Source organism: Cannabis sativa, chromosome 1 (assembly GCF_029168945.1).
Source record: "Cannabis sativa cultivar Pink pepper isolate KNU-18-1 chromosome 1, ASM2916894v1, whole genome shotgun sequence".
NCBI classification, from domain to species: domain Eukaryota; kingdom Viridiplantae; phylum Streptophyta; class Magnoliopsida; order Rosales; family Cannabaceae; genus Cannabis; species Cannabis sativa.
In genome coordinates, this window is record NC_083601.1 from 27,644,363 (window position 1) to 27,666,930 (window position 22,568).

The 22,568-nt window shown below is 35.2% G+C and overlaps 3 protein-coding genes across 5 annotated transcripts; 2 read left to right on the forward strand and 1 right to left on the reverse strand.

The window, feature by feature from the left end:
• The first annotated feature begins 1,691 nt into the window (after positions 1–1,691).
• LOC115705675 (auxin response factor 2B) lies at positions 1,692–7,721 on the forward strand. The gene is made up of 15 exons (XM_030633072.2): positions 1,692–2,609; positions 2,736–2,848; positions 3,109–3,204; positions 3,336–3,392; positions 3,498–3,653; positions 3,746–3,830; positions 3,962–4,052; positions 4,142–4,306; positions 4,606–4,725; positions 5,003–5,078; positions 5,164–5,335; positions 5,468–6,327; positions 6,416–6,606; positions 6,740–6,927; positions 7,026–7,721. Exons 1-14 carry the CDS (start codon positions 2,477–2,479, stop codon positions 6,912–6,914), a joined length of 2,490 nt encoding a protein of 829 aa, XP_030488932.2. The 5' UTR covers positions 1,692–2,476; the 3' UTR covers positions 6,915–6,927; positions 7,026–7,721.
• A 1,271-nt stretch (positions 7,722–8,992) lies between these two features.
• Positions 8,993–11,356, reverse strand: LOC115707810 (glutathione S-transferase DHAR2). 2 transcript variants are annotated; one of them, XM_030635879.2, is made up of 4 exons: positions 10,483–11,356; positions 10,147–10,264; positions 9,918–10,058; positions 8,993–9,472 (listed from the first exon to the last, which is right to left on the reverse strand). In XM_030635879.2, the coding sequence occupies exons 1-4, from the start codon at positions 10,854–10,856 to the stop codon at positions 9,386–9,388; spliced, it is 720 nt and encodes a 239-aa protein (XP_030491739.2). In that variant the 5' UTR covers positions 10,857–11,356; the 3' UTR covers positions 8,993–9,385. The 2 variants fall into 2 exon arrangements, with proteins under 2 accessions (XP_030491739.2, XP_060968656.1); XM_061112673.1 differs by having other exon boundaries at positions 8,993–9,493; positions 9,887–10,058; positions 10,483–11,294.
• A 137-nt stretch (positions 11,357–11,493) lies between these two features.
• On the forward strand, positions 11,494–16,010 carry LOC115703637 (ATP-dependent DNA helicase 2 subunit KU80). 2 transcript variants are annotated; one of them, XM_030630874.2, is made up of 12 exons: positions 11,494–11,703; positions 11,970–12,062; positions 12,139–12,190; positions 12,335–12,466; positions 12,689–13,092; positions 13,524–13,810; positions 13,917–14,112; positions 14,223–14,429; positions 14,699–14,866; positions 14,955–15,284; positions 15,375–15,505; positions 15,601–16,010. In XM_030630874.2, exons 1-12 carry the CDS (start codon positions 11,689–11,691, stop codon positions 15,659–15,661), a joined length of 2,076 nt encoding a protein of 691 aa, XP_030486734.2. In that variant the 5' UTR covers positions 11,494–11,688; the 3' UTR covers positions 15,662–16,010. The 2 variants fall into 2 exon arrangements, with proteins under 2 accessions (XP_030486734.2, XP_060968653.1); XM_061112670.1 differs by lacking the exon at positions 11,494–11,703 and having other exon boundaries at positions 12,126–12,190.
• Positions 16,011–22,568: the final 6,558 nt, after the last annotated feature.

Consider the following 22,568-nt stretch of genomic DNA (forward strand, 5'->3'; position numbering starts at 1 on the left):
CATATTCAATGTAAAAGTCATATCTTTGATCGGACACTTGGAAGGTGCCCAAATTGACAAATTGTCAACTCGGGCACTCGGAGCTCGGGGCCCTGGGTGGTCAAAAATCTACTTGCTCCAATTCTGATTCTGATGCCTCAAATATGTCTATGGTACGTCAAGTCGATGTCCTAGTGAAAGTTTTGGCCACTCTGCACTAAGACGGTCCCAAAAACTAAAACCCTAGTTGTAGATGTCAACTTGGGCGTCAGGTGGAAACCCTAGGTGCCCAGGTTGGCTTATGGGTTGGAGGTTCATGTAATTTCAATTCCTGAACCTTGTATTAGGTTGCTCCATGTCTTCATGGTACATAATACTGAAAGATAGTCGGTTAGATTCAAGTTATTGAAGTCCAAACTTTCATCCCGGAACTTCTAGAGTCAACTTGGGCGCAGGGCTAGGGTCTCCATCCCAGGTTGACTGTTATGACTCATGACTACTCAACTTCGTGACATCATCCATCATGCCATGTGTCAAACATTAATGTCCACGTTACCAGATTTTTTTTTTTTGGATTAACAGATAGTCTCTTTTAAGTTCAAGCACTTCACAGTGAATTCAATTGTTATGAATTCTATTTTTGGTTTTATTGTCAACGATTGTCAAGTTATTTTTTTTTTTTATCTAAATCATGTTGTTTTAAGATTTTTTAAATGATATGTCAATTGTGTTGTTCACTTTATTGTAAGGGGCTTTCAATTCTTGCTAATCGTATTGATGAATTTTTTTTAAACAAATCGCATGGATGAATTTTGTATCAGTTGAATGACAAATTTTTGTATTTAGACCCATTATGCATATAAAATTTATTTATTTATTTTTTTTTTCTAAAGTTTATTTTATTACATGTTACATTTTTTTTTTAATTATTACACATTACATTTATAGCAGGTAACATGACAATGATCTCTAAATTTGTTTATAAAATCCAGCTTATAACAAAAGAGCTTATGTATATCTTATATTCTTACGAAAGAAAAGAATATCATATACTTTAATAATAATGTTTAAGATAATATACCAAACAATATAAGAAAATGTATAAAAATAAATAGCAGAATTTCTTAAAGAGAAATTGAGATTGTGCAATTGATAAAAAATGAAAATGATCTATTTTTAAAATGTTTGCTAAATAATTATACATTTAAAAAAAATATTTATAAACCACTCCATAGTAAAATTACAAATAATATGACACACGATTAATTAAACTAAATATATTTTTTTGATAAGGAGTAATATTTTAAATCTTAATACCCAAACAATGTAATTTTTTTAACAATAATTTATTGAACTGCATATATTTTTCTAAAAAAATTTAGATGTCTCCGGCATTATTGGATTAAATGAAGAGATTTTAGGACATTTAATACAATTCCCTTTCAAAATACAATTTAAAAGAATAATATTAATCTTTAAGTTAGTTTTTCAAGATATTCATAAATGTAAGAGATTTAAAAAAGTAAAGGTAATAGACTAGTGACAAGAGCTACATTGTCATTGATGGTGGGTGGAGTAGTGTGGTACCAAGGGTGCTATCGTGCGCCGCCTCAAAAAAGCAAGTGCGTTAAGTACGCACCACACTCACACAAGACGAGACTACCTCATATTCATCCATCCAATCTCAACCCCCTGCTTGTTAATACTACGACAAAACCATTTCCCAATAAAAACACAACAACTTTTCCACTCACGACGACCCCTTAACGCCCGTCACGCTCTCCACCCTTATCACCTATCCAATCTCGAAACGTCACCCTAATCAAACGGCAAGATCTTAACGCCGTTTGTACCTTTTTTTTTCTTTTATCTTATTTCCTGTCTCCAAGCCGCCTTTTATTAATTATTTTATTAGTAATAACAATATATTTTTCTGATTAAATATTAATAACAATATTTAACACAGTGGTCGTCGTTCAGATCGTGTCGCTTTTTTGGGCTTAGTGATTAAGGTTTACCGGTTCTACCCGGTAATCTGCTTTAGCAGAAAGTAAGGTCCACCGGTTACTTCCGGTTGCGTGAGAGCTTGGAGGGTTAGAAATTGACCGCGGTTGAAATCATTGCACGCTGTTTTGACCACTCTGGTTAAGTCTCTTGTTTCAGACGCGAATAAGAGAGAGAGAAAAATAAGTCTTTGTTTGGTGTTCTTCCTCTGGTTCTTGGCTCACGCAGTGTTTTAGCTGAAGAAGACATAGTTTGAGAGAGAAGGTGCGGGTAAACGGTCTGAATCATTTGGGTTTTTGCTGATTTTCAGACTAATTAGGAATTTGATTTAGGTTACAGAGAAAGTTAAGGGATTTGAGCTGCGTATGGTTGAGCTGGAGTGGTTTATTTCTGGATTTTTAGGTGTTTTGTTGAGGGTTAGAGACTAGGGTTTGTAGTAAGAAGTGAGAAATCTCTTTCTTCTCTTGTGGAGAAGGATTCCTATGAGAGATCTATGTTGAGTTCACAAGAAATGGCGTTGTCAGAGGCATCCGTTAAAGGGAATTCTGGCAACCCCATGGGAGAGAGCTTCTCTTCCAGTTTTACAGACCACAACGACGCAAGGAAGGCTGCTGAGGCGCGCAAAGGTCTATATTACTATTTGTTAAATTTCCGGCGCCGGTGAAGATTATTCCGGCGATGATTTTAGATTCGGACGTGGTTTTCTGAGGATTTTTTTGGTACTGATTTGGTTTTTCTTTTGCGTGCTGTAGATGCTGAGGCTGCGCTGTATGAGGAACTTTGGCACGCTTGTGCTGGGCCTCTCGTTACAGTTCCCCGGAAAGGTGAGCGCGTCTTCTATTTTCCTCAGGGACACATCGAGCAGGTAATTTCTCATATTCAAGTTGCCATATTTGGCTACAGCTTTAGCGCTTACAAAGCTGTTTTTGTTATACTTTATTTTCTCCTCTAGTTGATTAATTGGGTCTCCTTTTTCAGGCTTTGTAGCTTTTGGGTTTGACGGCCAATTGTTATTCTATTTTTTATTTATTTATTTTGTTTTAAATTAGACATTTGTAAGGGTTTCTCTTGCTGTAATTGTGTTTTTGCTTCTAATTGTTGATTTCTTTTCTGGTTTTTTCATAGGTGGAAGCATCGACTAATCAGGTGGCTGACCAACAGATGCCAGTGTATAATCTTCCTCCCAGGATCCTTTGTCGGGTGATGAATGTGGAGTTGAAGGTAACAACTATTAGTAGATCGATGTATGTGAATTAGTAATGTTAAGTATCTGCAGTTGCTTTTAGATTTGAGGGGAAGAGCTTTCCAATTCCATTGATTTGCTAATTGACGACTGATTTCATATGTTTTAGGCTGAGGCCGACACTGACGAGGTTTTTGCTCAAATCACTCTGATGCCTGATCCAAACGTAAGTTTCTAATTGTGGTTCTGGATCTTTAAAGATTGAAGGGTCCTTTATTTGGGTCTAAAATCTAATCTTTTATTCTGTGATTGTGTTGATTTTAAATGACAGCAAAATGATAATGCATTCGAGAAGGAAACTCCTCCTCCCCCGCCTCCACGGTTTCAAGTACATTCATTTTGTAAGACACTTACTGCTTCCGATACAAGCACTCATGGTGGATTTTCAGTCCTAAGGCGGCATGCTGACGAGTGTCTTCCCCCTTTGGTTGGTTCATTTGAGCTTGTTTCTTTCTTTAATTTTCCGTTTTATTTTCTGTTTTGGTGACTAAATTTACGAGTCTCGTTTTCTCTTGACAGGACATGTCTAGGCAGCCTCCAACTCAGGAACTGGTTGCCAAGGATTTGCACGGCAACGAGTGGAGATTTCGCCACATCTTTAGAGGTAATAACTGAAGTATTATATATTATTTACTCTGCTTCTGTGTCTATAATGTCTTCTCCTTTCGTTTTTTTATTGTCTGCTATTGGCTTGTGTTGCTCTCTTGTATAATTGTCATATAACTACAATGTCAGGTCAACCTCGGAGGCACTTGCTTCAAAGTGGCTGGAGTGTGTTTGTTAGCTCAAAGAGGCTTGTTGCAGGGGATGCCTTTATATTTCTCAGGTCAGTTGATTTTTCCTTCACCTTAGAAGGGAGTCTTTCTTATTTTGTTTTTCTAAAATAGGTTTTTGTTATTTTGTGATTGTCTTTAGGGGTGAGAATGGGGAGCTTCGTGTAGGTGTTAGACGGGCGATGAGGAAGCAGGAAAATGTCCCTTCATCTGTTATTTCAAGTCACAGCATGCATCTTGGAGTACTTGCAACTGCATGGCATGCCATTTCAACAGGAACAATGTTCACTGTCTACTACAAGCCAAGGTTTGCTTTCTTATATTTTGCTATGCCTGATCTTGTAAGATGATAAAGTGAAGGCTTTAACAGAATGCAAATTTGTGTTAGAGTTATGTATTGCTGCATTGATACTTTTATTACATTTACAAGTGACTATTATTGAATAATTTGGCTTGCCTTGATTACAAGAAAATTGTTTCTTCATGGCTTATTGGGTGCAATCCATGTTAAAATAGTGATAAAATTTGAAATTTTGATTTTTTTTTTTGTTTGTATCATACAATGACTTGTTTTTCTTTTTTTTTTTTATCTATTTCTTATAACAGGACAAGCCCAGCTGAGTTTATTGTTCCATGCGATCAGTATTTGGAGGCTACCAAGAACAACTACTCTATAGGGATGAGATTCAAAATGAAATTTGAAGGTGAAGAAGCACCAGAACAGAGGTATGTGTAGGTTGGAAATAAAAAACCAAAATAGCAAGTGCTTTTTTTCACTCTACAGAAAGACATCAATTTGCCATCCTAATGATTTGTTTTGCATTTTATCGTAACATTTTATTTCAAGATATTAGAATCTTTCTCTATCTTAGTTTTGTGAATCCTTGCCCCAATTTTCTTTCCTCTGAATAATTTCGATTCGTACAGGGGTTCTGGCTCCAATACTTAGCTGATGTCCATGTAGTTTTCTGATCTTGCTTATTTTTTTTTTGAAATGTTGCAGGTTTACAGGCACAATAATTGGGATTGAAGAATTTGATCCCAACAGATGGAAAGATTCTAAATGGAGATGCCTGAAGGTAAGTTGGAGTCTGTTTCATCTAAGGGGTTGCAGTGTTAAAACCATATTTGGCACTCTAAAGCTATCATATTTACTACTTTTAGGTGAGATGGGATGAAACCTCAGCAATACCACGTCCTGAGAGAGTTTCACCTTGGAAAATAGAGCCTGCTCTTGCTCCTCCGGCGCTAAATCCTCTACCAGTTCCAAGGTCAAAGAGACCTCGATCTAACATTGTGCCGTTGTCTCCTGACTCGTCTGTTCTCACTAGAGAAGGTAGTGTTGCGATGCGGTTTTAATCGAAATAAATATTTCAACATTTCTATCCATTCACTTGTTTATTTTGTATTTTTTCTTTTCTTTTCTTTTTTTGTGTGTTGTTCATGTATTCATATTTAATTTGAATAGGTTCATCGAAAGTGACTGTAGACCCTTCACTGCCAAGTGGATTTTCTAGGGTCTTGCAAGGTCAAGAATTATCGACCTTGAGAGGAAATTTTGTGGAGAGCAATGATTCTGATACTGCAGAAAAGTCTGTTGTTTGGCAACCTTCCCTTGATGATGAGAAAGTTGATGTAGTCTCTGCTTCAAGAAGATATGTGCCCGAAAACAGGGCTTCATCTGGGAAGCATGAACCTACTTACACAGATTTGCTATCTGGCTTCGGTACAACTGTTGATTCTACCCGTGGTTTCTGTTCCTTTACGGAGCATTCTGTTGCAACTGCTAATTCAATGAGAAAGCATTCTTTAGATCAGGAAGGCAGGTTGAACTTGCATAGTAGCCCCAGGTCCATGGTGCCTTCGTCTCTGTCACTTAGCTTGGACACTAATATGAAGGGTTCTGTTCAAGGGGCTATATCATACCAAGGGCAGGGGAATGTTAGATATGGGGGGTTTGATGACTATACCACTTTGAGTGGTCATAGAGTTGAGCACGCACATGGAAACTGGTTTATGCCTCCACCATCCTCTCCTCACTTTGAGAATACTGTTCATTCAAGAGAGCTGACCTCAAAACCTATATCTGAGCAGAAGTTTGAGGTTGCAAAACCTAAAGATGGGAACTGCAAGATCTTTGGGTACTCTCTAATTGCACCAGAGCCTGCAGTATCACATAAAAGTTCAGTTGCAAAGACAATGGGCACAAAAATTGCGGATAATCCAATCGTCAGTAGTGACCCGGAAAAACCCATGCAAACTACTCAGCAACAATCTAGAGAACATCAAGGAAAAACACAGAATAGTTCAACTAGGAGCTGCACCAAGGTATTGTTTTATATGATTGTATGTGGACTGTCTGTGTTTTGGATATAGTACTAGTAAGAACTTGTTTATTGATTTGCTATGGTTCCAGGTTCACAAGCAGGGGATTGCACTGGGAAGATCTGTAGATCTTACCAAGTTTAACAATTACAAGGAGCTGATAGCTGAGTTGGACGAGTTGTTTGAATTTGGTGGTGAACTAATGGCTCCAAAAAAGAATTGGTTGATTGTGTACACTGATGACGAGAATGATATGATGCTTGTTGGTGATGATCCCTGGCAGTAAGTATTTTATTTTACCTTCATCTTAGAATGTCACATCTAGCTTAATGAGATCAATATGTATGCTAATTTCCCCCACTTTAGACTTAGTGGGTATTTGGATCATTGACATGATGTGCAATTATTTTATCAGGGAATTTTGTGGCATGGTTAAAAAGATTTTTATCTATACTAGAGAAGAGGTTCAAAAGATGAGCCCAGGGACCCTAAATGCGCATGGGGATGGAAATCCTTCGGTTGCTGAGGTTATGGATGCCAAAGAGAAGTCTCAAACACTTCCTTTATCATCTGTTCCCGAGAACTGTTAGCTCTTATATAAAGGTTAGACCAAGTTTTATTAATGTGTTTGTAAATTTGCATACGTACTCTTTAACTCCTCAAGTAAAATGGTCTTTTAAGTGCTGTAACTTTTATTTCAGGGTGATGGTATTAGGGACCAATGTCTAGAGCCATTCTTGTTTGAATGTGTGGACTAAACAAGATTGATGTGAGGCTCTTTTGGAATACAAATTCTCGTCTAATATAAAGTCAAAAATGGATGGCGCAAGTGACAAAATATATATAAATATGAAGAATATATATATATCACTATTGACATGTCTGGAGTTGGTATTTTGGAGTGTCCTGTTTCATACGTAATTATATATACGGTTGGAGCAAGGTGTTGTGGTCCACCTTGCATTGTCGAAACAATTCTACGGTGTACATAGCTGTTTTTCCCTCCTTTCTTACCCGACCTCTAAATATGTTGTATGTAAGTAAAGCAAGTTCATACACTCTTCCAAGTGTTTGTCAATTTTGGAGGGTTAGGAAATGCCATTATATCTTTTAGTTGACTCTAGGGGTTAGTGGTTTTCACTGTCATGATGGTATGTATGGTGTTGGCGGTGTAATATTGCGAGTTTTACAGAAGTAGAAAGATTAAAAAAAAAAAGGACAAAAAAAAAAAAAAAAAAAAGAGAGGGCACACTTTAAATAGATGTTAGATTTATATATATAAATATATATATGCAGTAGCCTTTTGATATTATTTCAACTTTTCTCCTGTCTCTTTTTGTTCTATGACTTTTGAAATTTCTATTGGTTGAAATATATTTCTTGTGATTGCCCAAAAATATTCGTGGCTCTCTCTTGTCTGTTTCTTACAATTTTTTTTTATTTATTAATCAATTTCATTTTAGATAAATAAATAAATGAAAGTGAGTTGTGAGCCTGCCTGTCTGTACTCTGATGGTGCCGTTTCTTTTGATTTTTGTGATGAGCAAGATGATGTCGCCACCTCAGAAACCTACTATTTTTGCATGTATATATATATATATTTATTTTGATTATTGTCAAATAAGTGACAGAAAAGTAACGGTAATTATTCATCTAAAGATTCGGACCTGTTTGTTTTAATATATAAATTAGGAAAATTCTATCCACTTTCGGTATTTAAAAAGAAAAATTAGGTTAATTTTTTTTTTTTAATTCTGCAAAATCTGAAAATATTTAATAATTAATATGTTGTAAATAAAGTTTAAAGAGTATTTTATGCTTGATATTTTTATAAGTGATGTGAAATAAGACTGTTTGAATATTAAATTTTATATTGTAATTTATCATAAAAATTTAAAATTTTTTAAATAATTATAAGGTGAACCACTATAAAAAAAATTGTATTAATAAATTATTGGTTGCAGATGTTAAAACGGGATTGTATTGGGGGTCCTTTGTGAAGCACCTTTTAAATAATATAAATATTATATTCGTTTAATAAGTTACTATGTAAGACGAGAGTTTGATACAGAGTATCGAGTGTAAGCTGTTAATGTTATAAATTCAAACGAGTAGTTTGCTTGTAACTATTTAAGTCCATAAATTCAAACATGAATAATTTGCCATAGACATGCATGAGTAAAATGAGATTAATTAGAAGTATATATAGCTCACATAAGTGAACAGGTCAAATATTGTAACATTGATAACATTGAATTTACAATGTGATACTAAATTCAATCCATTCTGAGTTTTTTTAGTGCATGCATCAAAGGGACACAAAGAAAGTGCCTTTCATTTATTATTATTATTATTATATTTTAGAGGTAATCTTTCATCCATTAAGTACTACTGATTTCTTATTCGCCTTCTTTTTGTTAATGCAGTATATGCTATTGTTGATGCTGTTATGCTATATTTGACCAACAGCGCCTAAAAATTATAAATAAATTGGGGCGTCACTAGTGTCGTAATTTTACCCATCTTTCTTTTTAAGCTTTGAAAAGATATTGATATTATTACTAAGGCTGATAATTGGCTGTGAAGGGTTACAATTGGCAATCTAGCCCGTTTGGCCAACATGTCAGCAATACCACTGGTAGATCTTTTAATAACGAAATAAGAATACTTAAACGAAAAGTGAGTTCAATAATAGATTAAGAGACCCTAATAAGAATGTTTCCAGTCCGGTGGGCATTTGTTGTTGCCAAAAGAGTAATACATACAGATGTTGCCTTAACTCGTTACTCCACTCCTGGCCAAGTCAGTTCACACTGCAAACACATACAATCCCTCCTAAACACAACCCCACTTTGACCGAGGCATTTGTACAAGTGTCCCGAGACCAAAAATATCTCTTAAGCAACTTTTATTAATACTCTAATAACACAACACACTAATAGGTACACATTTATTCGACCTGGCTACCTAATACATATGATATAAACCAAATCCTTGTTTGGATGAAGCCATTCGAGAGCTTCAACCAGGATTCATAGTTTTCAAATTTTGTTGAAATAGTTCATGGATTGACTTTTGGCTCCCATGATGCAATTATATATTTCCTTGCAGTTTTGGTTTTCTTGAATGATTTCCGTGAGAACAGCAGCTGCAAAAAATAAAATCACGACTAAATTAGTGAATTAAAGAAACATATAGTTATCCATTTTCATATAAACATATACATATGTTATGATTATGAACATGAAGCATGTAAGATACAGAGGAAGCGTGTCACTTCACAATAGCTATGTCTAATAGAAATTAAGAATTTGACAGAAGCTAAACAATTTACATATTAGGACTTAGGAATGGTATTGGCGATGGCCCAATAAATCTCAAGATTACAAACTAATGACAGAGCTAATCATAGAATGAAAAGAAAAAAAAAATCAGATTATACTGTAATGGATTATGGATTTTAGTCACCAGGCCACAGTAATGGCGCAAAGAATATACACAGACAACCCACAAAACAACTTGTTCGAATAATATAAATATGTATATTTTTATATATACATACAAATGAAATTAAATGCACAAGAACTGCTTACCTTCTTGTACTTGAGGACATTAGTCAGCTCCGCTGGGACAGTCCACTTCTTGAAATATTCAAGAGCCACATCTAGATGAAACAATTTTGGGGCCAAACTTAAATCTACAGCAGTAACTTTCTTACCAGCAACATATGGGCCCTGATTCCATTCCAAAATTAATCAGTTACATATTCACAAAATATCAAATGTGAAGCACTTATATCTGTTTTAGTAGTAAAATGCATACATGTGCCTTAAGATGTTTTTCAAGTGCCTTCAATTCGGTGAGGAGAGCCTGTTCTGACCCATCACTTGAGTTCTTACTCTTCAAGAAAGTCACAAAGTTACTAAATATATTTGATCCCCTACACATCAAAAATTATAAATTCATCTCACTTAATTAGAAGAAGAGGAGAAATTACCTTATCCAAAACCAACATTCCCTTCCCAACAAGTGACTAGTGGTCATAAAGTTTAAATTTTTCACACACTACATAGAATTACTAAAAAAACCCAAAAAAATGAAAAGCTGATCTGATAAGCTATAAAGTTAAACTCAAGAGAAAAAATATGAGGAACATACACAGAGGTGAATTGTGGTGGAGTAGTAAGAGAAGGTTTAGGGTATTTCTTCTCAAGAATCCCAACAATGACATCAGAATCAGGTACCCATTTATTACCAAACTTCACCACAGGCACCTTTCCTTGAGGATTCACTTGCAGAAACCATTTGGGTTTGTGACTTAGATTGATTAGATGCATCTGATAAGGTACATTCTTCTCCTCCAAAGTCATAAGAACCCTTTGGCTAAATGGACAGTCCCCAAGAACATTAGGAGCACCAACTGCAGCCTTGACAGCAACCTCGAGAGCCAAGGCGCCAATCGAGGAGAAGAAGAAGAAGAAGAAGACGATAAGTAGGAGTGAGCAACAGGAGCTATGATTTTGAGAAAACATTATATCAAACGATTATGTTTCTTCTGATCTGAGACTTGTTTTGTCAGTATAAGTTGCTGCACTATTAAATAGGAAATGGTTTGAATCTCGGACAAAACACACCGACAGCTCGACTCGGCTAGACTAACATGGACTTATCTCCACACCCTCATCCACAAAACTTAAAGTAACTTTTTCTTCTTTAATAATTCACTTTAAAAAGTTTGGACATTCTCCCACTTCAATATAATTTATCCAGCAATATGAGTAGTGTGTGTTGTGCATGAAACAAAATAAAAAGAAAAATCCTTCCGACTTAAAATTTTTGCACAAATAATACAAATTAGAAAAGTTATAAATATGCCATCTTTATTATGACATTTTGGGGTGAAGTGTATTAATCAATGGTCATGGAGGTATTCATGTAGCTTCGTATTTCACTCTATTTTGATTAACTCATCATCAGTCTAAGGCTTCAAAAGAACACTTTTTTCTATCAATAGTTCTGCTTACTAATTTTAGCAATATTCCAATGAGGTAATCGTTGGCATGACTTAGTGGCATTAATTGGACACTATTCCTGGTAATGTAATGTAATTGAGATTCAAATGTAGAAGGGCGAAAATTGGACACTATACGATTGGGCCTTGGGCCTACTTCCTACACCACTTGGGCCTGTTCTTCTGATAGAAGGACCGAGCGAGTCATACAACTCAACTCAAGCCGAGGCGGGAAAAGCAAAGAGAAATTAAATATATAAAAGCTCAAGCTTTGCTTCCCTGCTCAGCTTCTCCAACAATCTTTATACTCTCTCTCTATCTCTTTCTTTCTCTCTCTCTCTCTCTCTAGAGTCATGGCTCGCAACAAGGTAATCGATACAAATTCATCTTCTCAGATTAATACTGTTTCTTTCTTCTTTCGTCGCTTGTTTTTTTTTTTTGTTTTAATTTTTTTCTCTTCAAGTAAATTTCTGGTATCATTTTCGTTAATACTTGTGTAAGCTAGGTAGACAGCAATCGAGACTAGCTTGTTAATAATTTTTCATATCATTCTCGCTCGAGTCAACTACTACTTACTCTGCTTTGCTTTGCTAGGGCTTTCTGTAAATTTCATTTTGTATTTTGTGTTTATTAGGAAACACTGCTTTTGTTGATCGATGTTGGCCCATCAATGCACAATGCTTTGCCTGAGATTGAAAAAGTTTGCTTTTCCTTGATTCAAAAGAAGGTAACTTTTTTTTTTTTTTGGGTGGGGTTGAACAAGTGCTATGGTTATATAACATTTTTTTAGTTTGTTTTTGCAGCTCATTTTCACCAAGTATGATGAAGTTGGAGTTATCTTGTTCGGAACCCAAGGTTTGAATCATCCCAAACCTTTTTTCAATCAAATAACAAATTAGTCTGTGATATTTATTGTTGTGTATTAGAATGATTATATGCTTTTTGTCGGTACTTTTTTAAATAAAAGAATTCACTGATTACGGATGTTGGTACTCTCAGATACAAATAATGAATTGACAAATGAAGTGGGTGGATATGAACATGTGGTCGTTTTAAGAAAAATTGGAGTGGTGGATGTGGATCTTCTTGAAACTTTACAGCCACTCCCTAGAGGAACTCACTCTGGAGATTGTATCCTCTGAACTACTATTCTTTTTTTTTTCTTTTTTATCTTTTGTGGGGGAGTTGCTTAACAAAATACTAGGAATTTATTTCTGAAGCCATGCACTGAAACCTGCTTGTATAAATTTGTATGTGAATATCATTACCAGCGGGAAATTCTTACTTACAGCTGGTCGACTTACAATTGCTTGCGTTTTCAATTTATTTGTATAAAACCTTGACTGTGATAAGTTCTTGATGCTATAATTGTCGGAATGGATATGTTGATTAAGAAATATGGAGTGACAAACAAGGGAAAGAAACGTCTTTGCCTCATTACAAATGCAATATGTCCAGTTAAACCTTCAAATGAAGGAACCGAAGATGATCAGGTCACCATAATTGCTGACAAAATGAATGCGCACGGCATGAAAATGGAGAGTATAGTTGTCAGGGGAAAGCTTATTGCAGAAGCAGATGAGAAAATAATGGATGAGAATGATCGCCTGTTAAATATATTTTCAAAGAGAACACGTGCAAAGCTGGTGCATGTTGAAAGTCCAATCTCATTGCTTGGCGCATTGAGAACTCGGAATATAAGTCCAGTTACGGCATTCAGGGGTGATCTTGAAGTTAGCCCCAAACTGAAGATTAAGGTGAGCTCTTTGGAATCGGCTTAGTAATTTAATTGTGAAGTGTTCAACTGTTGATCTGTTTGACAATGTTTCATGTATGCTACTGTGCTGAAGTTAAAAGCATATGTTTAATTCCTTGCCTTTTGGCTGGCTCTAAGCACTTGATTTAAAACCATTAAAACTTATGTAATCTAGGCTAAAACACAAGAATTAATCACTATTTTGGTACTTATCTATCTGTGGTGTCAAGTCAATGGGTTCTCTCTTGAGGCATTTGTGCTTGTATACTGTTCTGCGCTAGAGCACCCTCTATCAAGTGAGGATTAAATGCATTGAGCTACAATTCACTTGTCCATTGAGTCCTCTTCATTGCAGTTTGAACTTTTTTATACTCAGTTGCAACATATAAAGTTGTTTTTCTTCTCATTTGATTACAAGTTGAACATAATTAGATATGGGTTTACAAGAAAACAGCAGAGGAGAAGTTTCCCACTTTAAAAAAATATTCTGATAAAGCTCCAGCAACTGATAAATTAGCCACACATGAAGTGAAGGTAGATTTTGAGTACAAAAGGGTTGAAGATCCTAGTACAGTTGTTCCACCAGAACAGAGGATTAAAGGTTATCGTTATGGACCCCAAGTGGTTCCTATATCATCTGCTGAATGGTATGCTGTCAAGTTTAAGCCAGAAAAGAGTGTGAAAGTTCTAGGTTTTACGGATGCTGGAAACATTATGCGGTAATAACATATCTGCTTTACTTTTAGATGCATCTTGATCTGAATTTGTTTGTTCAAATGATAATTTTTCTCTTACTGTCTTAATTTACGTGCAACTTCATCAAAGCCACTATTACATGAAAGATGCCTATGTTTTCATTCCTGAACCTGGAAAAACAAAGGCCATTCTTGCTGTTTCTGCCCTAGCAAGAGCTATGAAAGAAGCTAACAAGGTAGCAATTTTGCGTTGTGTTTGGAGACAAGGACAGGGGAATGTTGTTGTGGGGGTGTTGACACCAAATATATCTGACAGGGATAACATTGTAAGTTTGCAAGTCTTATTACACAGATTCTTGTGTTTCTTCTTTTTTTTTTTCAATATTTTATTTAACCTGTTGATCATTTGGGGTTTCTGTTTATTGGTAATGTGCAGCCTGATTCATTTTACTTCAATGTACTTCCTTTTGCTGAAGATGTTCGAGAATTTCAATTCCCCTCTTTTAGCAATCTCCCAGCTTCTATGCAACCAACAGACCAACAGCAAGAGGCAGCAGATAGGTTTGTACAAATGTTTGACCTTGCACCTCCTGATAAAGAGGAAGCTCTTCTGCCTGAGTTTACACCAAATCCCGCGCTGGAGGTAATTTTTTTCCCCTGATTTGTTTTCTTTCATATGTTGCTGATTTATAACATAGCCAGCTATGGAAAGATTACAGAAAAGTTTCTTTTCACCATGATGCGACAATATTGTAGAGGTGGACACCCATTTTCAATTATGAATTACTTTATTGATGGTTTAAAATTTTTCAAGAACAATATTTTGAGAGATGGTCATGAAAACTGTGTTTGAGGACTTCCAGTTTTATTGCTGTTTGGGTTTTCAAATAAGATTGGTGTTAATCTGTTCAGCGTTTCTACCGTTATCTCGAGTTGAAATCGAAGCACCCAGATGAAGCTGTACCTCCACTTGATGAAACTCTTTCAAAGATCACTGAACCTGATCCAGAACTAATTTCACAAAACAAGTCTGTTCTTGATGAATTTCGGATGGCCTTCAACCTCAAAGAAAATCCAAAGGTTACTTTAATGATGCATGCTTAAACTTCTTTGCTATGCCAACATTCAAATTAGAGGCGTTAAATTTCCACTTTAACCTTTTTTGCAGCTGAAGAAATCAACTAGCCGATCATTGCAAGATAAACCATCTGGATCAAATGACAGAAAGGGTTATGCCCTCTTACCTGCTCCCTCTGCCAATCCTGATACAAATGAAAGTAAATCTTCCGTTAAGGTGGAGGAAATCGGTAATGTGACACCTATAGAAGATTTTGAAGCCATGATTTCCCGCAGGGATAGTCCAAAATGGGTTAACAAAGCTATTGCGGAAATGAAAAAAAGGATATTCAATTTAGTAGAAGACTCTTACAATGGGGATAACTATCCTAAAGCCGTGGAATGTTTAGCTGCCCTTCGCAAGGGTTGTATCCTTGAGCAAGTACGTTTTTTTGGGTTTGGTTTTCTCAATGTATTTTGACTAAGGTTGGCAACAACATTTGTTAATGTAAGCCAAATACTATATATGCAGGAACCAAAACAATTCAATGATTTCCTGCATCATATCTTCAAATTCTGCCAGGAGAAATTCCTCACCTGCTTTTGTGAATTTGTAGCATCCACACAGATCACCTTGATATCGAAGACAGAAGCGGCGGACAGGTTAAAACTTCATAATTGATCATTGCTTTTCAATTTGTTTGCATTTTCCTTTTTTCCCTGATTTATCTGTGCTAAAGTTTGTTTCTGCTTAGCAGTGAATTTACTGATGAGGAAGCTAGAAGATTTTTGGGGAAACCCGAGCCAACGATGGAGTGAAGACTGGGCGGATAGCGTAGCATTCTTGTCCAGCTTTCTGCATTGTATAGTGCTCTACATTAAGGCAATGGCTTTTGTCTCATTTTTGTAAAATCGGAAATGCATCTAACGTGTTCTAAGTTTTCAATGATTAACTAACATCTCGTCAATTCAACAATTAATCTAACAGAGATATGAGGGTGAATGAACGGTTGCGACTCCTAACTCGATAAAGAGAAACGCAAAAGGACAACCAGTTATTTCTAGTACTATTGTCACAGTGGTTATTATTTTAGTAATTGTGACTTAATGGGTATTAAAGTATTGACTAAATGTGTAAATACATTAAGTAATATTTATTTTTAATTTATTGAGGGATTAAATTAGAAATATTGAAAATTATAATATATTAAGTTATATATTAGTTGTGGTCTTCAAGAAATCGCTCTATTCTCATTTTAGAGAAACTCTAAGGTGACGCTTGGTTGGAAGAAATGAAAATATAAGAATGAGAGTAGAAATAGGAATGAAATAAAATAAAATTTAAAATGCATATAAAAAAATTGATAAAAAAATTATTAAATTTTTTCTTATTATGTATTGGAATGGTTTTTCCTTTTATTTTAAAATGTCATTCTATTGGAATGACATTCCAACACTTTAATATGTAACCAAACAAAATAATAGAATGAAGATTGTTTCCTTTCTTTTCCATTCCATTTTATTACCTCCATCCAAACGCCACTAAGTTAATAGATTAAGGTATGTTTATGCTATTTGTATATTTCTTTTTAAATCAATAAAGGTTTTCTATAAAAATAGATTTCTTCGATTATACACTTGTATTAACATGTGTGGGTATAGATTTAAATGTTAACATGTTATATGAGTGTTGAATAATTCTAATAGAATATGCATTGAAAACTTATCGTGTATTAGTGAAAAATAATTGTAAAAAAAATGCAGAGTTCACACAATTCAAACCCATGTCAAAATCAAACATACGTTCAATAAGAAACAAAAAATTCAACAAAGGGGATTTTTGAGATTAAGAACAACATATTAAAGGTTGTGCGTTTAGTTTTCGGGGTGATGAAGTAAGAGAGAGCTCCACTCGTTACTGTTGTTATAACAAGGTTCGAGGCTCATTTGATAGGGCTCATCACAGGTCGTGTTGGGGAGAAATTAAGAGTTCTGTTCAACAACCATAGAGAAAGAAACAGAGAATGTGAAACTTTATTGAGATAAGGGAAAAAATGTGAAAGATATATTGAAAACAATAACTTATGTCTTAGCTATTGTTGACAGTTTGAACTTGTCAACAAAATATTAAGAGCCAAAAGTGATATTCAAAGATTTTAATAGAAGAATATTCAAAGAAAAAATTTAGACTCTTAAACTTTCCTTCGGAAAACTTTTGTTTCATTGGTATTTTGAACTTCATCAGATTCTTAAGTCTGAGCATGTTATGTTAATTCCATTTTTGGCATATTTAATTGACAAAAATATTTTATTATTTAATGTATATTTCGGCTGGCATATATTAATATAGTTTCCTATTTGGTGTAAATCAAACTTGAAAGGAAAGTTGTCTAGCTTTCCTATTTTTGGAAAAAAAGGTAAAAATGGTAAGTTTGGTTACCCATTTCGTTTTTTATCTAACCAGCTGTTATTCTGATCTTGTGTTGAGTTTCCCATTTTCTAAGATCAGGTTTCTTGAAGAGAAAACCGGAGCTAAACTTTCCTTTTCTATAAAAGGAAAGTTGTAGTTACTGCCCACGATTACGTATGTATTTAAACTAAAATTCTGGGTGATTGAAGAATTATTTTAGGGAAGTTTCTAGTGGGTTGAGGTCTTGTTCAGACCGAATGTAAGCTGTCTATGAGATGTATATTCATTATAAATACATCTTATAGCTGCTAGGTTTTGTATCTCTCTCACACACTTAGAATTGCTTTCATATCTTAAGGAAAGAGTGTCTTTGTTTAGTACCTCTCTTGGTACCTCTCTTGTATCTTTGAATTTCATTCATATCTTTAGAAAAGAGAGTCTTTGATTTGTAGAGAAGAGTTGTTCTACTCTTACTCTGTTTATTTGTTGTTTGTATTGTCTTGAGTCTGTATTCAAGTCTACAACGAAGAAGAACATCAGTGCACCTTCGGGAGAAGGGTATTTACAAGCTTTCGGGAGATTGCTTTTGAAGTCTTGCATCGGGAGGATACAAGCACACAACCTTCGGGAGATGGTTGTATAGGCTTTCGGGAGATAGCCTTTAAGCCTTGAATCGGGAGGATTCCACCTCTTCAAGGTGATCGAAGGGAGTTCGAGCACTTGGAGTTTTATCAAGATCGGTTAGTAGGTGGAATACATCAAGCTTGCGGCATACAATAAGAGGGAGTCTATTTATGCATAAGTCAATTACTTTGTATTTTTGATACCGATCTAATGAATCTTATCTCTCGGCGTGGCCCGTGGACTAGTAACAATCGAAAGGATTGTTGAAACCACGTACAAAAATCTTGTGTGTTTTTACTTTTATGCCTTGTTGCTTTTTCGGGTTTCTCCGGAGTTACGGAGTTGCATTCGTAACTACGGAAAACATTTTCGGTACCCGGTTTTATTATTCCGCATTTAATTAATCATTTAATTAAATAATCAACCGGAATATTAAAATACGAATTTCAATTGGTATCGAGCGAGTCACTAAACTCTTGGTGAGATGCGAGGTTATTCCGGTTTAATTTGTTTTGTGTGAGATGTCTTTGTTTGCGAAGGAAGTTCCATCTCTAGACCTCCCATTGAATGAGTCGAATTATACTTATTGGAAGGTCGGGATGAGAGCATTCATCAAATCGCAAGATGAGAAGGCATGGGAGAGCTATTCTTACGGGTTAGTCTCGGCCTACCGAAAATGATGAAAAAGGTATTACTCGGGTAAAATTCGAACTCGGTTGGACCATGAAGATGAAAAATTATGCAGTTATAATAATAAAGCTTTACATGCTATTTTTAATGGTGTTGGTGAAGGTTTTATTAAATTAATCTCATCTTGTGAATGCGAAGGAAGCATGGGAAATCCTTCAAATTCAATTTGAAGGTACTCCTGATGTAAAGAGATCACGATTTACCATGTTGCAAACTAGATTTGATGAATTGAGAATGTCAGATACTGAAACTTTAAATGATTTTTATGAAAGATTATCTGATATTTCTAATGAGTTCTTTGCCTTGGGAGAAAAATTAGATGAATGTCTGTCTTGGTTCGAAAAATTGTTCGAGTTAACTTCACGACGGGTTTGATACAAAAATTGCTTGCAACGATGGAAGAGGCAAAAGACTTTGGCAAAATGAAGGTTGAGGAACTCATGGGATCTTTAAGAACTTTTGAGTTGAATCAACAAATCAAGAAAAAGAGTAAGCAAAGTCTCTCGAATGAGAAAATCAATGATAATGCTTTCAATGATTCTGAAATTATTGTTTTTGATGATGAAAATGATGATGAAATGGCCTTGTTAGCAAAAAATTTCCAAAGATACATGAAATGTTGGAAATAAAATGAACTTTTCAAAGAACTCAAATGGTAACATTTCAAGTAACAATCCACTAAACCTTTTTCATCTAACAAAAGTATTCGTTGCGAGAGAGTGTGAAGAGGGTATGGTCATATTCAATCCGAATGTGCCAATACCTTAAAGAAAAATAAAAAGGGATTGAATGTTACTTGGAGTGATGATTACGAAAGTAGTGAAGATGAAAAAGAAAAAGTTGCTCTAACAAGTGTTTTGTCAAGAAATTTGCGGGGAAAAAGGAAAATTCATGTGCATGAATAATACCTCGATCGATGACAACAAGGAAGAATCTAGATCCGAATCAGATGAGTCAGAAATTGATGAGAATTCTATGGTTGAATCCTACAAGGTAATATTTGGTAAGTTGATGGAAAAATGTGCTGAAAATCGCTCCCTGGTTAAAGATAATAAAGTCTTGTGTAACAACATTAATGAGTTGGAAGATAAACTTAAATGTTGTGAATACGAACTATCTTTAAAAGAGTCTAAAATTATTTCTTTAACCAAGGAACTTGATAACATTAAAAAGAATGTGAAAATGCTAAATCCGAGTTCCACCATCTTTGAAAAAATTCAAAAATCTCGGCCAAACCAATCATGTTGAGTCAGGTTATGTTTCTAATCAACCTAATTCTAATACCACTTTTGTTAAATCTAATAGTTTTGTTTCGGAAGAACTATTTCTACCTCGCCGTCTCTGCAAAGCTCTTGCTATTACGAAAAAGAAGCACCACGGTAAGTTTGACAATTCTAAAGGGAATGGAAGACGTTTCATCCCTATTTGCCATTGTTGTGGGAGAAAAGGTCACATTCGACCTAAATGCATCACTATGCAAAACATGTTTAAATCTAATTACCTTGAAATAAACATGTTTTACAAAAACAAAAATGGGTTGTCAAAAATAAATGCTTGGTAGGTTCTTCTTGTTTTAAAACTATTACTCTTAACATGTGGTACTTTGATAGTGGGTGTTCTAGACACATGACAGTGAAAAAGAATATCTTGAGAACATTAGACCAATGCGGTGTGAAGAAGTTACTTTTGGTAATCTGGCCTTGTTGGAAAAGTCATAGGGATAGGAACTCTCAATTTCGAAGGGCTTCCTGGGGCGAAGAATGTCATGTTGGTTGATGGACTAAAAGCTAATCTTCTTAGCATTAGTCAAATTTGTGATCGGGGATTATCTTGTGAGCTTTGATAGTAATCATTGTTATGTGTATAATATTCTTGATGAAATTGTCTTGCAAGGGTTCGATCTAATGATATGTTACACCATCACTACCTATGGTACTTGTCATTCTGTTATTGATAACACCACCGATTTATGGCATGAAAAACTTGGTCATATTCATTTTAAAAATCTGAGGAGATTGTCTAATGCAGGAATTGTTCGAGGATTACCTAAATTAGGTAAGGAGTCTTTGGGAAAATGTGGACCATGTCTGCTTGGTAAGCAACTGAAAATTTCTCATAAGAGTGTTTCGATGTGAATACTTCCGTAGTTCTCGAACTCCTACATATGGACTTAATGGGTCCAATCCAGTTGAAAGCTTGAATGGTAAGAGGTATATTTTTATGTGTGTTGATGATTTCTCTTGGTTTTCATGGGTAGAATTTTTTAGAGAAAACTTTGATACTTTTGATGTTCTTAAGTATCTTTGCTTGAAATTAAAAGTTCAAAAAGATTGCAACATTGGTAAGATAGTTCGTGGTAAGAGTAATCATGGAAAAGATTTTGAAAATACTGTGTATGGTAAATTCTGTAAATCTTATGGTATTTTTCATAATCTTTCTGCTCCTAAAATCCCACAACAAAATGGAGCGATTAAGGATTCCCACCTTCTTGATCATGTTTTAGACAAGGCTTTGTATGGCATGAAACAAGCACCCCGTGCTTGGTATGAGCGTCTATCTGAGTTTTTACACTCTCATGGTTATAGAAAAGGAAATGTTATTAAAACACAGCTCATCACACACATTCAATTTGATATTATATTTTCATATGTTGATGATCTTGTTTTTGGAACTACTTCTAACTCTGAAGTGCAGGTTTTTGTTTCCCAAATGCAAAAAGGAGTTCGAAATGAGTATGGTAGGTGAACTCACTTGTTTTCTCGGTCCTTCAAGTGAAGCAATCGGATGAGGGAACTTTTGTCACTCAAAGCAAGTATGCAAAGAATTTGGTGAAAAAGTTTGGTCTTGAGAAAGCCAAACATACCAACACTCCCATGAGCACAACTTTGAAATTAAGCAAAGATGAACAAGGAGTAAAGGTAGATCAAACTTTGTATCGAAGTATGATAGGTAGTTTGCTTTATCTTACTGCTAGTCGTCCTGACATTTGTTATAGTGTTGGTGTTTGTGTGCACGATATCGCAAATCCCCCGGAATCCCATCTTTTCTGTGAAAAGAATCATTCGCTATGTAAATAGCACTATTGATTTTGGGATTTGGTTTTCAAAAGACACTAATTCTAACCTTGTTTTCTTTAGTGATGCCGATCAAGGTGTAATGCCGATGATAGAAAAAGTACTAGTGGTGGATGTTTCTATCTTGGAAACAATTTGGTTTCATGGCATAGCAAGAAGCAAAACTCAATCTCTCTGTCCACAGTAGGCCGAGTACATTCTTGCCGCGGTAGTTGTTGTACCCAATTGTTATGGATGAAACAAATGATGGCAGATTATGGGTTTGATTTGAAAACTTTGACCATCTTTTGTGATAACACTAGTGCTATAAACATTTCTAAGAATCTTGTTCAACACTCTCGCACAAAGCACATAGACATTCGTCATCACTTTATTAGAGAGCTTGTGGAAAATAAAATTCTTGTCTTAGAATATGTTGAAACTAGCAAACAAATTGTAGATATTTTTACTAAAGTTCTTGACTCGATCCGATTTATTTCTCTAAAGGAAATCCTTAGGGGTTTATCTTGTTTAATGCTTTTGTTTTTCATAATCCTTGATATTTGAGTTGTCTTAGAGTTCATAATGTCTTGTCTTTGTCCTAAGAAAATTTCAACCTTATAAGAATTCCGTCATTATTTTATTGCTAATGTTGTAATATTATGATGTCATACAGGGTTTGTCGGAAAATTGTCCACTCTCACGGGAATATTCAAGTTCATCAAACAGTGTTATGTAAGCTACCATTTTCGAATAATGTTGTTCAAAAACTGTGTGTTCAAGCTCCATTGGATGAATAGAGCTACCTATCTCAATGTGTGAAAGCCATCTCTGAGTAAGTTGGAACTATGTAATTAGGAGTTATGTAGAAGATACGCTACCATTGAAAAGTGCATACCATATCGAGGTAGTGTGCGGCGTCTCTATGGGTACAATTTATCGGAAAAAG